The sequence below is a fragment of the Hylaeus volcanicus genome, chromosome 4, assembly GCF_026283585.1.
Source record: "Hylaeus volcanicus isolate JK05 chromosome 4, UHH_iyHylVolc1.0_haploid, whole genome shotgun sequence".
Lineage (NCBI taxonomy): Eukaryota > Metazoa > Arthropoda > Insecta > Hymenoptera > Colletidae > Hylaeus > Hylaeus volcanicus.
Window position 1 is genome coordinate 29,100,320 of NC_071979.1, and position 17,243 is coordinate 29,117,562.

Consider the following 17,243-nt stretch of genomic DNA (forward strand, 5'->3'; position numbering starts at 1 on the left):
GTCATACTTCACATTTTTACTTCATTGAAAAATCGATCATTCTTGTAGATAAACTTCTCTTTCAGGTCAATAAGCACACTTGAATAAAGTACACGTATCAGGGTCGTTTTGTATCACTCTCCGAACCACTTGACATAGCAAAAGCGATCGTTGATGGTGGTTATTTCTGAAAGTTATGAGAACGACCCAGTCGCTTGTCTAGTGTTCGAAGTTAATGGTCGTCGGTCTAGTGACGCCAGCCGCGAGAAAGATGACACACGAGTTTCGTAATAATGTCCTGCGATCGCTGTTAATAGTCGTCTAGAACCGTAGTCGCCCACGCTGTTTCACGTATTCAGGGAAACTGTCGCGAAATCACTTGCCAACAAATACCTCGCATCTCTCAAATATACGAAACGTTCGAAAAAAATCTCCGTCTTTCATGCTTTATTTTTAATATTGCGAGCGAAACGAAGAGACAGTTTAAACGAAAGCATCGCGATTGATTCAAAGTGCAGCTGCGACATTTCGTTCTGCACTTTAATGCAGACTCGACCGACATCGCTTTTCGCTGCAATGCGATAGGGTTGTTTTCTAGATCACAGGGGCTTGTATGTACAAAAGAAACCAGCAAATCGCGGTCACGAAACAAGTCAGCGACGCGTTATATTTTTAGCGGTAGAAAAAAAAACGTCTGCCGAAGCGAAAATGGTCTTTCGAAATAAAAAAACTCGGAAAGAGAGGAAAATAAAAGTTCCTGGAACTGAGAATAGCTCTCAGCTGTGTTTCGATGATTATTCGGTCGCTGCGGGAAAAATTGGTGAAGGTTCTTAAATTCCTTTCGGTAAATAGTAAAGTGATCGAGCCGAAAAAGTTTTCTTCTTGGATGTTTAATTATTCCAGAAAGTGACAAGTAGTTACTTTCTTTCAACTTCATCAATTTTCAAAAAATTTGATTATGTTTCACTTTACTGATTTCATATCATCGTGTTACGAATCACAGTCTGAGAAGTATACAATTTAATTTCAAATTAGACAGATTTACTTTAACTCGATAAAAAACAAACGCATACAGGTTACTAAGGATTTGATTGTTTTACCTCTAGTCGCTAAGTTTGCCAAAACAAAGGAACGATGGGAAGGGACAATGGAGTTTTGCCAAATAACTTGTAACGAAATTTTGGAATCGTTTCTTGGAAGAGGTCGTTCATCGTTCACGGTTCTCTGCATCACTGGAAGTTGGAAGTCATTAATAGGGTTTATATAGCTTGCTTTAATTTAACTGTAAATCAACGAGCATTTACCTCGCGAATATACGAACCACTGTACAAAGCCAAATGCTCGCATCAAACGAGCTTTAAGAATACTGTTGCTCCATCTCGCGTTGAATTCTTCAACTACTCCTGAGTGTATACTCTGCAGACATTTATATTAGATTACAGTAAGTATCAGTAAGTATACTGCTTTATTAACAGTTTATCCCTATTATTTATTACATAGTATTTCATACTATAATATAAAGCTTAAAATTTGTATCTGAATAGAAAGTTTGTCGCTATACCCCACGTTTACGAAAGACACTAAATATGTTTTGGCTTCTGATTGCTAGTATGCAATCGATGAAAATGGATTCTTCCAATCGAAAATCAGAACACATCTTTCTTTTCGTTTGTAAGTTACATCGTGCATAGGTAAGTTTTTATGATACGAGCCTGACAAGCAAGAACACCGAAGAAGACGCTATTATTCGCTTTCATGTTTCTAAATTAATTTGTGTAATTTGTATACACATTTATGCTTGATTTTATCCAACACCTGATGAAAATAATGTCGTATCGAACCAAAGTGATACACGTATCGAATACTTTGGTGGCTTTATAAACTCGTCTAATACTCGTAGACTTCGAAAACTGAATTGAGGTTAGGTTCAACCGTGTTTCACGAGTCATGTTAATTTTTACAGGTAAAATTCAAATCACAAATTACGTAACATAGAAAAAGTCCAAATTTGGACAAGAGCTCCGAAAAAGAGCATGTCTACTCTCTTTATACCGATTAACGAGTATTATTAATAATGGGCGGGAAAAAGCATTGTCGTGATACCTTTGTTCCTACAATCTCAACAAACATTCAGAATAGCCTATGAAACAGATACCTAGTATATCTTTCCATGCTAATTTCCTCGTCTGTGGAAAAACTTGAATTATACAACACATATTTGTACCTCATTTGCTTTTTTTGTAAACTTCATACGCTTGGTCAGGGCTACTTTTACGTGGAAGCAAACACAAGCAAGCGATGCCTCGCGCCATCGCAACATGGCGTCCGCCAGGGACGATTCAACGAGAAAACTGGACAATTTTAATAACAAAGAAAACATGCTTACCTTTTCCGCGATGCAATATCGTATGCAAGCTAATAAAATTATGAAGACGTTTATATAGTTTTTTGGGTTAAACACAAGAAAAAAAAAATTTAATCCAAAATTTCTTGGAGGCGCCAGCGACTCTAGGGTCGATCCTGGACTTGCGAACGTTACTGTCGTTCGATGTAAACGTAGTCGAATAAAACCCTCGAAACTTATTACATTAATTTACATATTAAAAATGCATGCCTTGTAAACTTATTTTATATTAATATCGCATGTTTAAAAAATATTCTATACAAACCCGTGATACAAAATTACAGACGATTCGATATCAAGTATTCTACGAAAATCAAACCTGAGCAATCAAAATTATCTCGAATGGAGAGAATCAGAATTACACAAAAAAATTTTGAAAACGACCTCCTGGGGGGGAGGTGGGGGCTTCGAAAGAATCGCCTAATTTTTACGCCGAAAGGTAAATAATCGTTTCCAAGTTTCGCACGCGAAGGTAGCGCGGACCAATGGGAAACGGCGACAGTGTCCCGCGGGCCAATGAGAGCGCACGGCGTAACGGGTAATAGCGTCACCGGGTGCTGACCTTGGCGGCGCTTGGCTGCATTCACGGAAGGCGCCCGAAAACGCTTCGGAAAAAGGCATCGAGGGCAGCGCGCGTTCGTGTCGCCCATTGTTATCCTCGTCGCGTGTAATGGCTACCGCAGAGTTTGTTGACGGTGCTCGGTCTGCTTGTTTGCGATACGGCCTATCCTGAGCCACGGTACGCGGCGACGCGGTCCAACCCGACGAGAAACAAACCGTGAGGAGTCGTACGCCGCGAGCTACCGCCAATTTTATGCGACCGAGGAACCCGCGCTTCGTGCAGCAGTCGCCGCAGCCGCCACCGCGCTTGGACGACATGATATGCGCGGGTCAACGCTGTCCGTTGACAAGCGTGTAACGGAGATACTGTTCTCGCGTTATCCACGAGGCTCGTGATAGAAACGGTGCTGTGACCGGGGTGAATTTTAGCGGGATCCAACGTACCGAGGAGGCGCATCGAAGCTCGATAATCGATCGCCATTGATTTTCCGCGGCGACCACGGCCCAACCGACACGAGGAACTCGTTTTCGGATGTTGTATAGGACGATACACCGAAACCAGTTACCAAGGTATTGCCATCGTCGGGATTAAGTGTGACCAGCTGCGCGGCATTCCGCGCCGCAGTCATGGCAACTAGAAGATTACCCGTTTGGCAGCCAGACATGTAACCCGCGGCGCCCGTGTAGACTCACATGTGAGTATCGTCTGTTATGCTAGGTGTCCACTCGTGGGTCTCACCCTCGGGAGTCCCTATCGGGAATAAAAGCGTGAGGGTGCCCCCATGCTGGCTGTTTCCTCCACGTTTCTGTTACATGGAAAAAAGTAAAAAGGGGGGACTATGCTGTTGCAAATGAGTAATATGTGGATAGAATTGATTAATTGTACCTCACAAAAGCCAATTATAACGTTTAACTTGATACGACTCGCATGGAGGTACTCGCTACTCTGCTTGCATGTGCGAGTAGAGGACCTTTATGTTCTATACTTTGTCCACTAGAGAGTCTTAGACAGACAATGTAACTGCGGTTTAGTTGAGAAGCATCTTTTCATTGAAAAGACATGAGTTAGAGATTAGCATTATGTATCAAACCTGGATTCCTTCTTATTTCCCTTCATTTGGTCCTGTTGCGTGATCTGCAGTTGCTTACAAAATTATTCTAATACTTGCGATTTATGCTGTTAGCAAATACAATAATACATCTCTTAAATTTGTTTTTCAGGTAAAATTTCAACTCAAGTATAATGCAGGACTTGAGAATGTACTGGTACAAGCAAATTTAAAAATATGTATAGAATTTACAAGAAAATTGAAGGTAAACATACTGTTTACAGAAAATACTTAAAATGTCTTCATGTTTTTTGTAAATAGTATATTTACACTCAATATTTTAGAAATTCTATACATTTCCTTGAACTTGCTTGTGATTTTACACAAACTCAAAACTTCATAACTCAGTCATAATTTTTGTAATTTGTTAATGATATAGATTGCAAGCATTCGAATACTCTTATCAGTAACTGTATGCCATTCCTTTCTACTTTGATGTGGCTTTGATCAGGGAGGGAATTGGAGTCGACAGGTCTGTTTTAATTTTGGTTTAATAAATGCCTACCGATTGTGCAGGGTCAAAGGCAACACATCAATGGCCCTAGAATCAAATGGCAACAACGTGGTGTGGTTGAACACAACCCGTCCTGATCAAATACAACAGGTATGCACCTTGTATACCCGCAACGATGTAAAGAGGAAATGAGTTTTCTTTACTCAACAATATTTGTTCGCTTTTCTTTGAAGTTTGATGCGCATAACGTATACCACTGTACGTAGAATGTCAACTGAGGCAACGTATAGTAGAATGTTATTGTTTTTTAAAAGTGTTAGGCAATTATCATAGTATCTAACGATAAATACCGTTCAACAGAGCCAACCAATCGAGCAGCCAGTGAAGTGTTCCATGTTCACTCAAACAGAGCAAACCAATAGTTTTACTCAGACAGAGCAGAGTAATTCGAGTTACGGCGATCAGAGACAGGTTAGTTAATTATTAAAATATTCATGAAACTAGTTTACTCTTCTGTACATATCAAGATAATAATGCTGAGACTTATGATTTGCTATATATTTTCAGCAACAAGCAGCAATGTTTGACCCACAGCAAATACAGCAGCAACAAGCTGCACAGGGTCAGCAGACGCAGCAGCAGCAGCAGTCTCAGCAGATGTATGTCACGACGGACAAGAAGGAGGACAAATCTCAGCAGCAATCGGCTACTGCGGAATTTCCTTTCTATTACAATGTCAACATGCTGCAAAAGGTTCAAACGAACGCTGTGAGCACAATCGGTGCGATTACCACCGACGACAAGGGTTGTTACCGTTTCGACGTGCAACCTGTTGGTTACAACACATTACTGAACCAAATGAGCATTGCGGCTGCTACCAACGCGACCTTCAAGTGCGATATTTGTGGTTTGGTCTTTGGACACATGAGCTTACTGAATCATCACAAACGGATTCACAACACGACGCCTAGCAATCTTCAGCAACAACCACAGCAAGTTGTTGTACAAACACCGACAACGGTTACCGTCGCAACAACACCAGAGAGACCGTATACCTGTGATATATGCGGAGCATGCTTTGCGCTACCAGGAGAATTGAAGAGCCATAAAACAAACATGCACCAGAAACCGAAGGTGCAGCTTTGCGAAGATTGTGGTAGCGAGGACCCTTGTGAACATCATCCTACTAAAATTAAAAAGAGTAGGTTTCATCGGTTCTTTATTATATGGGGTGATACTAGAGATTCGAATAAAATCTTGCTTATCTCGAGGACTCACTTTAATAACTGCAGTCCACAGAAAGGAGACGTAAGTTTAAATAGAATTTTATGTTCACAGCTATCAAACCTGGTCATCATCCTGTAAAACGAAGGGGTGTAACCAGTGTTACCAAGTGTCACAAGTGTAATGGTACAGGAATAATTTTTATCGGTAAGTAAAAGTTATCGCGCAGTCTGAAGGAAAATGTTTGTTGAAATAATACAACGCTGCTCTGCTTTAAAATGGTAGTTGTCCTATTGGACGTTGAAGTTAGGAGATGTTGAGATTTGTATATGACAATGAGAAACATTTTTCTTCCTACATCATAATCACCTTTCTTCTACTTCTATCGTTTCATTACTGTCATGATCGTACATCGGGCGGTGTATGGTAGATAAACACGACGAAAAACTAGATTCCGGAATCAGTTCCCTCGCGAAGTGTGGCGGCTGCAAGGCAACAGGCCGCATCATCATAGGAAGTAAGTCGGAAAAGTTACAGCCAAAAAGAACACGGGATTTATATTATATAATACATTCCACGATCATCCCACCGATGATTGATTCCGATGCCTTTTTTAGGTGGAGAATTATATCCTGTTGTCGTTATTTCATACAAACTCATGTTTAGGATCATTGAATAACATTCATTCTACATTCTTCTCGTGAACTCCAAAACTTCATTTTTCGCACTTATAATAGGAATAATAAATGCATATCACAAATTTATTCAACAAGCTTCTTTCCATACTGATTTTCTTTTATTTGCATACTATTGTGGGTAGAAGGAAATTGATAAGCATTCACTAACTTGGTTTTTTACAATGTTTAAAAACGTTAAAAATTTGGTTGCTATATATTCTGTTTCCTTTTTGGTACAACAGTCGATACCTAAATTTAAGTATCATTGCATGGAATGAAATCTCCCCTAAGGGACAGTTTTATAAATTTGGTAACTTTAACATTGCTGATATAAAACGGTCCTCTTGAATTTTAGTTTACCACATAGTTCGCATATAGACCGCAAAGAGGACATTTTAGTACTTATTGTAATTATTTTTACAACACAAAACTAATCAACTCGTAACATCCGACTCTGTACTTTATTTCTTATCTTCTGTATTAACACTCGTAACACACATGTTCAAATTTGGGTATGATGTACGTACATTATCGAAAAAAAACTAATTTTTATTTTTGGATGTGTTAGGAAGAAATGTGCAAAAGAAACTCGTTAAAAAAAAACCACACACGCTTCAGTGTCTCTCATTGCTCATTCATCGAATCATCTCGAATCATATCCTTTTGTAGAACTGGCCCTTCGAGGAAAACTAAGAATTTGGGTGTTTCTTAAATTGCAGGTGGCAAACAGAACAGTCAAAACCAGGCAGAGAAACCGTTCCATTGTAACGTGTGCGATGGAACATTTTCCCGATATTCGTCGCTTTGGTCCCACAAGAGACTCCATTCTGGGGACAAACCTTTCAAGTGTGATATTTGCGGCTTAGCTTTCGCAAAAGGTGAATAAATGAAAATGAAAACAATGCAACTCGAGGTAACTCATGAGAACCCAATATGCACTTAAAATATTCGCTTTCATCTTTATAGCTGCTTATCTGAAAAACCATGGACGAGTGCATACTGGTGAGAAACCATTCAAATGCAGTGTTTGTGGTATGCAGTTCTCTCAAAGTCCTCACTTAAAGAACCACGAAAGAATTCATTCTGGTGAACGCCCCTATCAGTGTGAAGTGTGTGAAAAAACATTTGCCAGACATTCGACCCTTTGGAATCACAGAAGAATCCATACCGGTGAAAAACCTTACAAATGTAGTATATGTGGTTCGGCCTTTAATCAAGCTACACATCTGAAAAATCACGCGAAAGTCCATACTGGTGAAAAGCCGCACAGGTAACGTATTATCGCTTATCCTTTTCAAGAGCAAAAGAAAAACTTCAGCTCGATTATCCAAACAAAAAAATAGTGTAATCTAACGAGCGATGTCGTTTTTTTTTTCAGATGTGATATATGTGAGATCGGATTTTCCGATCGTTTCGCATTGAAGCGTCATCGTGCAATTCACGAAAAGTACGGCCAAACAGCCAGGAATCAGAACACGAACAATGCAAGCAACGCACAGCAACCGAACGCGAGCAATCAGCAGCAGCAACAGCAGCAGCAGCCCCAGCAAGCGCAGCAAGGTCAACAGGTTGTCGTTGTGAACGCCACGACTCCCGTTACCGTCAGCCAAGGTCAAGGACAAGCGGTAATGCTCGAAGAAGTCTACAAGTGTCAGGTGACCTTCCCAGAGCCTAAATGATTCAGCTAGAGAATACCTTTCAGGAGCTGGTAAAGGGGTTAATTTTTTAACCTTTTTAAAAAATGAGAGAGAGAGAGAGGAAAAAAAGCAACAAATAGTAATTAACATTGAGGAAACACGGTACACAGACACACACACGAACGCGTGCGTGCGAGAATGCAAAAACGTGGAACAACAATTCGAGACGAGTTTCCAGGAGTGACTGTGCGGAGATTTAGGTTCTAGTGGTTGGATATTGTTTGGCGTTTGACGCAGCCGGGGGTATACACGTGTACGAAAATTCAAACGCACCAGGAAGGGTATCGGAAAGAGAGAGAGACTTAACGATATTTTGCGCGGGCGTATATAATTTCTGAACGAAACATACACGTGACTCGGAAGAGTGCGGGCTCGAAAATCAAGAGAATCTTTCATGCGATCGAATTACGAAACGATATTAGAGAAGGAAAAGGATGAAAGAGAATGATTTTATATTTTCTCTCTCGAGGATAATCGCGTTATTAGAAGGGAAAAAAACCAGTGACGTCGGATCGAATAATAAATCTCGTTCGTTGAAACGGTTGCTAGGAATTTCGTTAAATTGATTTACAAATCGAATTTGCACATTGACTTTTGTTTGATTTTTTTATATTTATGTATGAATCGTCTCCCACTCCAAAGCAGAGTAAACCCTAGAAAGACTAACGGGGGGAGCTCGTCGAGGTTAGGATACAAAATTTCTCTTGTTGCTTGTGCCTTGTATGTTGTTATTTAAAAATTAGTTTTAATTCGTTGAGAACATTAACAAAATATGCAAGGAAAGGGAAGGGTCTATTAATTTTAATGAGTACAGAATTCGAACAATAAAAACTTAATTCTGAATTAATTAAAATAAACGTAACAGACATGTTTCGTCTATAAATCTCAGTCGCAGAATATGTAGGATTATGGCGGGGATTAAGAATCATTGCGTTAACGTGACGTACTCGTGCTTCAGTCTTTCTGGGGTTAATCGAAGCAAAAGCAAGATAACGGCAGCGTGGATTTAGCGTCGAGGTTTCATGATTCATTCGAACGATAACGTGCGATAGCTGGAAGTAATTCTTTATTAGGCAGGAAGCGCAATAACCCGATCGCTCTAGTAGCACATTGTCCATGCCAATGCACATTTCACTAACGCTATAGCGAAATATTCCCGAGCGAATCCAAGCGCTTAATACGCCTGAACCTCGATCCTTTCTTCACTGATTTAAATAGGAAAACGAAATTAAACATTTATGTTATCTCGGTCGTCTCCTTTGATAATCGAATCTTAATAGCTGGATAACGATTAAAGAATGGAAAAAAGCGTGGACAATTATTGTTAAGAAACAAGCATTATCTTTACGCGCGTTCAAACGGAAGTCGTGGCGAGGAACGATATCGCGATTTGAGCGAGCCCTCTTCCGTCCAGTCATTCGGGTTCAGAATAAAAAGAAACGATTGCGTTTATTGCAATGACATAACGACCACGACATAGAAACAGGGATGGGCAAAATTGACTTCGAAAAATATCTGACTAAGTACGTTACTAATTTGTATTCCATGATTCGTGCAACAGTTATAATGAGAATAATGATGATCTCTTCGTTTGCTCATAAATAAATTCGAAGAACCAGGCCAATACCATACGCACACGACCTGAAACAATAACGTATATTTGAAAATGAATATAAGTATTCTTTACTTATCAGACAGTAGTTACTTGGGTTCCTTTAACCGTGGAGAAAAAAAAAACCAGAGCAAGTTACATTTTCCGTTTGTTACAATTTAATGAGTGCATTATACCCTTAGTCATGAGCTTATCACTTTTTGTGTATGAAATATATATTCATATTGCATTTATATCATTTGTGCAATGAGGATTAAAATTACAAAATGGACATCTTCGGCCGTGCCTCATGAGGCAATCCACAGAAATCGTTCGAACCCGCCCATCCCTGTGTAGAAGAACACTAAAAGTGAAAACTAAGAAATTAACGACAGAAGTGACGCCACATGTGACGAAGATTTATATCTCACCGGAGCTGCAATAATTAATAGTGAATATCGACGAGCAGACTAATCTGTTTTATAATTTTAAGGCCGTGAACTATATTGAATATCAGTTAACTAAATAGTTGCTAGTTTGTAAACGGCAATTAGCTGACTAGATTATCTATACATATACATACAATTAATTTTTATATCCCCCACTTGTTAGGAGCGACAGCACGAGCGCCGTCGCTGAAACTACTTCGAATAACGATGTGAATCGGAGAGAATCTATTCGGTTTATAATAAAAAAAAAAAAAAAAAAGGAAAAGTATCGACGATACCATAGCTCCGACTGGTCGGTAAACTGTGGCGTCAACGATACTTTTTTTTTTTTCTTCTTCAGAAACACACTCACGCTGATCGAGGATAAAGAACCGGCTGTTACTCGTGTATCATTATCGTCTAACGTTGCTTTTCGCGACCAGGCATTTTTTTCCATCTTCGATCATCGTTTGTTTTACACGAATGTCTCGCTTCTCGATGGAAAAACTCGAGATTGCCGCGAACAGGGAATTTGTCAAGAATTTATTCTTCGTAGTAGATTCTTATTCTGTAAGGTTTTCAGCGCCACTGTTTCATTTGAAAAAGTAGCTTTTTATCAAAAATCTCATCTACTGGCCATAACCTCCAAACGTTTTTAGTCTGTATTGCCATCTGTTATCCATCCCGCGGCACTAGTTTCAAGTTAAGCCGACGTTTTTTAAAATTTTTTAAGCTGCCACGAACATCGAGTATTTCTTAACGCGGTCGTAATCAAGAAGCGAGACATCATTGTACTTCTAATCGAGATTCGAACGACAAGCAATCGCCCTTCGGAATTCGCCTAGGAAGCGTTACCAATTGAATCGCGAGTAGATTTCGTCTTCTCACCCCGACCGATGTTTTTTGTACGAAAGAAAAGGGAAAGGGGAAAACAAAGGAATCGCTGTTAATAAGACGATGGCTCGGTGACGTCTCAAAATAATTCTTTTATACGGTGTATAAAGCGACCATCAGTTTCGAAGTATTACAAAGGGAACGCTATCTAAACGCATTTGATCACGAAGTGATCGAAACACCTTCTGCATCGATTTTTCTCGAGGTTATGTCGCGGAGAATTCTGGGGTATCCATTTTCAGGGGATTTCTTTGTTTTAATCGATATAACTTGTAAAAATATAAAGAAATATGATAATTACGTTTAATTTACTTTTAACGTGGTCATAATACCTGCTACAGTATTTCTGGATTAGATTAGATACTTCTTTCGGTGTTTTCCCTGGCTTCCGTTCGCCGGCTCGTGCCACCGCGTGCTCGCTTGGTCGTTTACGGAACGTCGAACAGAATAAAACCTATAGGGTCCGTTTTTCTTTTCTCACCCCCCCCCCCCCCCCCCACCCGCAAGACTGAGTGACGCTCGTAAAAAAAAAAAAAAAAAAAGTTTCCTTCAATCACGAGTGATTACATTAAACCATGAGCGAAACTCTGGGCTTCGAATAAATCTGAAGTTTGCCGATATGTTTGTCTCGCTTCCTTCTTTGGAAAATGTTCGAAAGAGGAAAAGAGATAAACGTATCGGCAAACTTCAGATTTATTCGAAGCTCAAGGTTTTGCCCATCTCTGATCACGACCAGGGATGGGGAAAATTTGTACCTCGAATAAACGAGTATTCGAGCGCCGAATATCTTACGAATTCCGAGTCTGTCTCTAGCTATCGCAATTTTCGTCGGAACAGTGGAAAAAGAAAAAAACAGAATAACGAATCAAGCAACTCGTAATTTGTTCGGAGCATCGAGTACGTACGTTCGTTATTCGGTACTTATTTCGATTGCGTATTCGTTCGAACGTACCCCATCCCTGATTACGACACACCAAGTACGTAACACGATAGTCGATGGAGAACACTAACGCTTCATTTAACTCTATCACTTCTTTTTTTCTTCTTCTTCTTCTTCTTCTTCTTCTTCTTTTTTTTCCTTTTCAAATTCAGCCACCTTTACGTCCATACGATTTCGAAGTAGCAAAAAAAAAAGTATAAAAAAAAATATATATAAACACGTATAGCAGGCACTCGGTAGGTCAGGGTGTCTGATACACGATTATCGCCTCTCTTATTTCGCTTAACGGCACTTTTGAACGAGCAGAGTTTGTAAATATTACTAATTATACGATGTCCCCAGGTCGAAGAGGAGGGCTCTGACCGTTACGTTTTACGAAGCGACTCACTTTCGTTCGATTAGGCGAGTGAAAGCATGACAAAATAGTTCTTAATCCGTTGGACACCGATGAATCGCATTTACCGCACGCTTCGTCGTGACAAAACAAAAAGTAAAAAAAAAAAAAGAAAGAAATCAAATACGAACAAAAAAAAAAAACAATTGTGCTAGCTAACACCGCCGCTCGAAATAATTAGAGGATCGGCCGTGCGGAGGAGACCACAACGCCCAGTAAGGTATCCGACTTTAAAGGCCCCGTATACGATACAGATATTATTTAAATGCCACGAAACTTTTCCAGCATGCTTGGCGGATCGTTCCGAACCGAAACGGTCGTACGCGCTATGGATCTAATTCCGTCTGTTATCGAGCTGTGCCAAAAATAAAAGATGCACGTATTTGAAAACGACGCGGGACGGCCATCTTGTTTCATCTCTGTTTTGCTTTTACAGGAAGTCTAACGATATCGCTCGATTCGCCGGCCCCAGCAAATGTATTGTTGCGTGCGATTACTCGATGTCGGTCGCACCAGTCTGATGTGCCATTGCCGTAAATCTGTGACTATCGTCGGAATCAACTGGCCGCTCAAGGCTACCGAGGAGCTATCCCCACCGTACTGGTTTGGCTATCCTCTCTTTTCATTTCGTTCCGTAAGTGTGCTCGAAAGACGGAAAGACGTACTTGCGACCAGAGACGAACGAAATACTAGATAACGCAATTTCGTGTAAAGAATAGACGACGTCTGATTCGTTATATTTTCAATGAAAAGTACGATCAGAATTGTACGATCAAAGTCATCTGTTATTCGAGCGAAGATTTTGCCCATAGCTGCTTGCGATCTAGTGTTGGGCAAAGTGCTGATCGAACGCGTGTGATCATCTGTAAGTTATCAGCATAGGATGCAATTTATGTTAAAGTAAAATATTATACAAATTATATGGTACAGTTTTATGCTTTTACTTATTTGGACGATCAAATATCTTTTATTAAGGGGATAGAAGTATGTACATTTTATAAAGAGTTTCATGTTTTAACTTATCTAAATGATAAAACAATTTTACTTTAAGCGAGGTTTTATATTTCTACTTACCTAGACAATAACAATTTTTTATTCAGTGTTTCGTTATAACGATATAATTGATATATATATTTTTCTTTGACGTAAACTATCCTACTAAACTATAACTTCGACGATGACTGTTATTAACCGATTACAAAATTCGCTAAATAAACAGTTGCCCAACTCTACCGTAAACGCCCCTTTCCGTTTCTCAAACACGGAAGCAAGTAAAAGTGGGAGTTTGACGTGGCCTTGAGTGACTAATTAAATTTGATTCGACTATAGTCGCGACACAGAGGCAGACTGAACACCACAGATCATCTATCAACGCTCGTCTCGATAACAGATCTGCATAGACTCGTATCGTACACGGCCTTCTTAGTTCAGAACGATTTGGCAAACCGACCGAGAAAGTGTTTCGATTACCTTGGTAATTTCTGTTAAGAGCGCAGAGTTCACGATTGTCGAGGTCCAGATCATTTTTCAGAATCGTCCGGCAACGGGAACCCCTAATTTCCTCGAGCGGCGTAATTTCTACGAGAACCCTACATTGTCGACACTTCTTTTGTACCAGAAACTCTCGAGCCCTTTTTTTCGAGTATGAGAGAGTGAGAGAGTGAGAGAGAGAGAGAGAGAGAGAGAGAGAGAGAGAGAGAGAGAGAGAGAAGCGCACTTTTATATATTGTACCTACGTTAAGAGACCTGCCAACGAGAGGTCGATGGGGATTGTAAGTACGAAGTACTAGGTGAATAAGTAATTTTAGGAACTGCGTCCGTGAAAATTGTCGAAGGAGCTATGGGTCCGCAAAACACTCCCATTAAATAATATAATACTAAGAATAAAACAGTGATCAATTTTTATATCACCATTCACCAATCTCACCATTTTTCCTAATTGAAAAGTGTCCTGAATTTTGGTATAATTGTGGAGTTTGCTACAAATTCTTTCGATATTAAAACAATTAATCTTTAGAGGTCAGATTTATTCTGTATAGTGGTCACGTGGCTCCTTACAATTTTATTCGCGCATTTAGATAATATATTGCGGACGAAACAAAACAATTCGGAGCTTCCATTTTAATCAAAACGCCTGGAAGCGTCTTCCTGAGCCTCAAGTGAAACATTATATGTCCTGACCTGCCCGATTTATTGTCACATCAGTTGTACATAAGCTAGCACTAATTTGATCGTTGAAACAAACAAACAAAAATTTACTTTTATGCGTCACGTTTGGAACCCGAGTTAACAATGAATACGAATATGATTGCGTCGTATCCATCTTTGATCGTCTAGAAGTTCGAGGGTCGAGGTTTCAGGGTCGTTACGCAGCTCAAATTCCCTGTAACTACACGCGGATCTTCGAAGCGCTTGAAGATAATGTGCTTGCACGAGTTTTCGGGTCGAAAAGATTAATAGTATCCTTAAAACGTTCGACCCTTTTAATTGCGTTCATTTCCGAAGGACCGACGGCTTAACCGTTTGCGCACGCCATTGTCGTTAATTAGTCTTTATCTGGATTCGTTCGTCTCCTCTAGATAATTGTAAGACAATTTTTCGCCTATTCTCTGGCTGAATATCTGCAACTCCAGATAAGGATTGACCGAGGTGAACGAATAATACGTAAAACTTTGTATTAAGTATTGTAATAAGTCTAAAAAAACGTGTACAGATTTCTCGTCCGTGCTCGAAGGAAGATGATAAACGCTGTTTCTTTTTTGTACAAACTTTCCTCGTTGCCGCAGACGCTGTTCCATTCGAGACGAAAGCGAAATAGTATTTGCGTTAATTTACTTTTTCCGTTTCTTTTTCTGTTCGATAACGATGTTCATCGTCTAGCCAAACAACGGGAAAAGAAAAGTAATGACGAAACGAGGTGGGGAAAAAGAACGAATATACACAGAACGGTATACGGCGAAACACACGGGATACCGTAAATATTTAGAAACGTATTCGTAAACAAACAAACAAAAAAAAAAATTTAAAGGCGTAGAGAAAGGAAACCCATGAATAGACCTTAGACATAGCGTGCAATTTTACGGAGTTTCTTAATTAAAACGAAGGAAGTTAATGGATGAAGGGGGATAAAAAAAAAAATAATGGGAAAAAATATGCAGTCCTATCGCGACGATATAGATTAATTTTTACATGATACACGTTGTATGAGCAATAATTGCTGATCATACGAATTTTTGATAATAAAAGAACACGTTCCTATTAAATTATCTGTTCATTGTCGTATTGTTAAGTCTTCGAAGCGATTAGAAGAACGGTATCTTTGAAATAGACGGGATAGAAGGAGTTTAACTTACCTTTCTTTCTTACGAACGAGATGTAAGGAAATGAGTCGTATGGCCTCTTTGTAAGATAAGTAGAAACCGGGACATCCTTCTTTGTGGAAAGTAAGAGGAAGAAGAAAACAAAAGCGAGACGACGTCTCGCAAATTTTTTATCACGACGACAAAATGGGGGAAAAAAAAAGTAATAAGAGAAACATTGGTTAAAAACCGCGAATAACGACGTGAGACTGTATATTTAACGTAATTTATTTTCAGGGTATCTATCGAGATATTTTTTCATTTGCCATTGTAAAAATTTTTGGAAATCTACGCACTTTCTATAAGCTATTGTAGGATTGTAAAGTTATACATAAAAAAAAAAAAAAAACGAATGAAATTGAAATTGTAAGATGAAGACGAAGAGAGAAGAATAATCATTATTTTCGTCCTTTCGCTGAGGACCTCGGATGAATTCATCGGTATTCTCATCGTCGACGCTATGACAATACCAGAAACCAGAAATGAGCAAAATTCTTATCCGGATAAAAATGTCGAATAACGAATAAAATACAAACGATTGTTCATACGTTCATTTTCGAATGATCGTTACGAATAAATTGCTATACGTTGATTTTATTTGTTATCGGATTTTCGAATAAAATTTTGTCCATTTCTGACGTAACTTTGTCCCACGAATAAATTGGTGACCTCGGTATTTTCATCGCTCGCCACGCGAGAATTCCGAAGACACTTTTACGGAGGATGTAGTTAAACGAAAACAACAACAGCAAAAAAAAAAAAAAAGAATTACTTTCATCATGTAAACACGCTACAGACAAAGCGAATGTATTCCGCCATGCGCTGTTTAAAAACTTAAGTTTCAATCTTCCGTTTTCCTTTGGCTTCAACTTCCGCGAGGTTTTTTAATCAAATCGAATCGAAAGAAAAAAAACGTGAGAAAAAAAGGAAGATTTATAAAATGTTTCAGTTCTGAACGATGTCGCTGGCAGAGAGAGAGAGAGAGAGAGAGAGAGAGAGAGAAAAAGAGGATTACTCGCAAAACGGAGCTACAATAGTGACGAATAGCGCGCGGTGGTGAAGCCACTGTGAAGAAACTTATATGCGTGTATACACACACCGTTTTGTATGAAGGAACGAACAGTCGTAAAGAAGAAAAAAAGATTGTCACTTTAGATTAGTCTGCTGTCAATATAACTAGAATTATAATTTTGAATGTAACATGTATCATATTGATTATTGCCTAGATAAGAAACCGTACCGATTAAAAGTTAGCGCACGATTATATCAGACATTAGGTATAATAATAAATGATGTCCGCTGGACATTTTCATTTTTGAAGACTCACGTGAATTTTATTTAGTAGATGAACGGGAAGATTGACACGCCTGAACAGCGACAGTAATCGTTTAATTCCAATAATAACTATCTTTTATATGTAAAGTATCGAAAGGTTTATTTTTCTACGTTTATTTCGCATTTATTGTATACTCTTTTCCTTTAAAACATTATTTACACTCAAACGTGTCTTTATTTTAAATGTCTGAACTCGT

At 39.2% G+C, this 17,243-nt stretch overlaps 1 protein-coding gene and 1 long non-coding RNA gene across 7 annotated transcripts; one reads left to right on the forward strand and one right to left on the reverse strand.

The window, feature by feature from the left end:
• Positions 1-716: 716 nt before the first annotated feature.
• LOC128874932 (uncharacterized) lies at positions 717-1,896 on the reverse strand. Its single transcript, XR_008456710.1, has 3 exons — positions 1,541-1,896; positions 1,284-1,395; positions 717-1,211 (listed from the first exon to the last, which is right to left on the reverse strand). It is a non-coding gene; the product is annotated as an uncharacterized LOC128874932 (long non-coding RNA).
• A 1,091-nt stretch (positions 1,897-2,987) lies between these two features.
• On the forward strand, positions 2,988-17,033 carry LOC128875651 (zinc finger protein 723-like). 6 transcript variants are annotated; one of them, XM_054121419.1, is made up of 9 exons: positions 2,988-3,639; positions 4,570-4,657; positions 4,868-4,978; positions 5,075-5,708; positions 5,846-5,938; positions 7,128-7,286; positions 7,375-7,678; positions 7,787-8,116; positions 12,301-17,033. In XM_054121419.1, coding segments are annotated over exons 1-8 (1,692 nt in total). In that variant the 5' UTR covers positions 2,988-3,637; the 3' UTR covers positions 8,088-8,116; positions 12,301-17,033. The 6 variants fall into 6 exon arrangements, with proteins under 6 accessions (XP_053977394.1, XP_053977395.1, XP_053977391.1 ...); XM_054121420.1 differs by having other exon boundaries at positions 16,661-17,033; XM_054121416.1 differs by having other exon boundaries at positions 7,787-8,063.
• Positions 17,034-17,243: the final 210 nt, after the last annotated feature.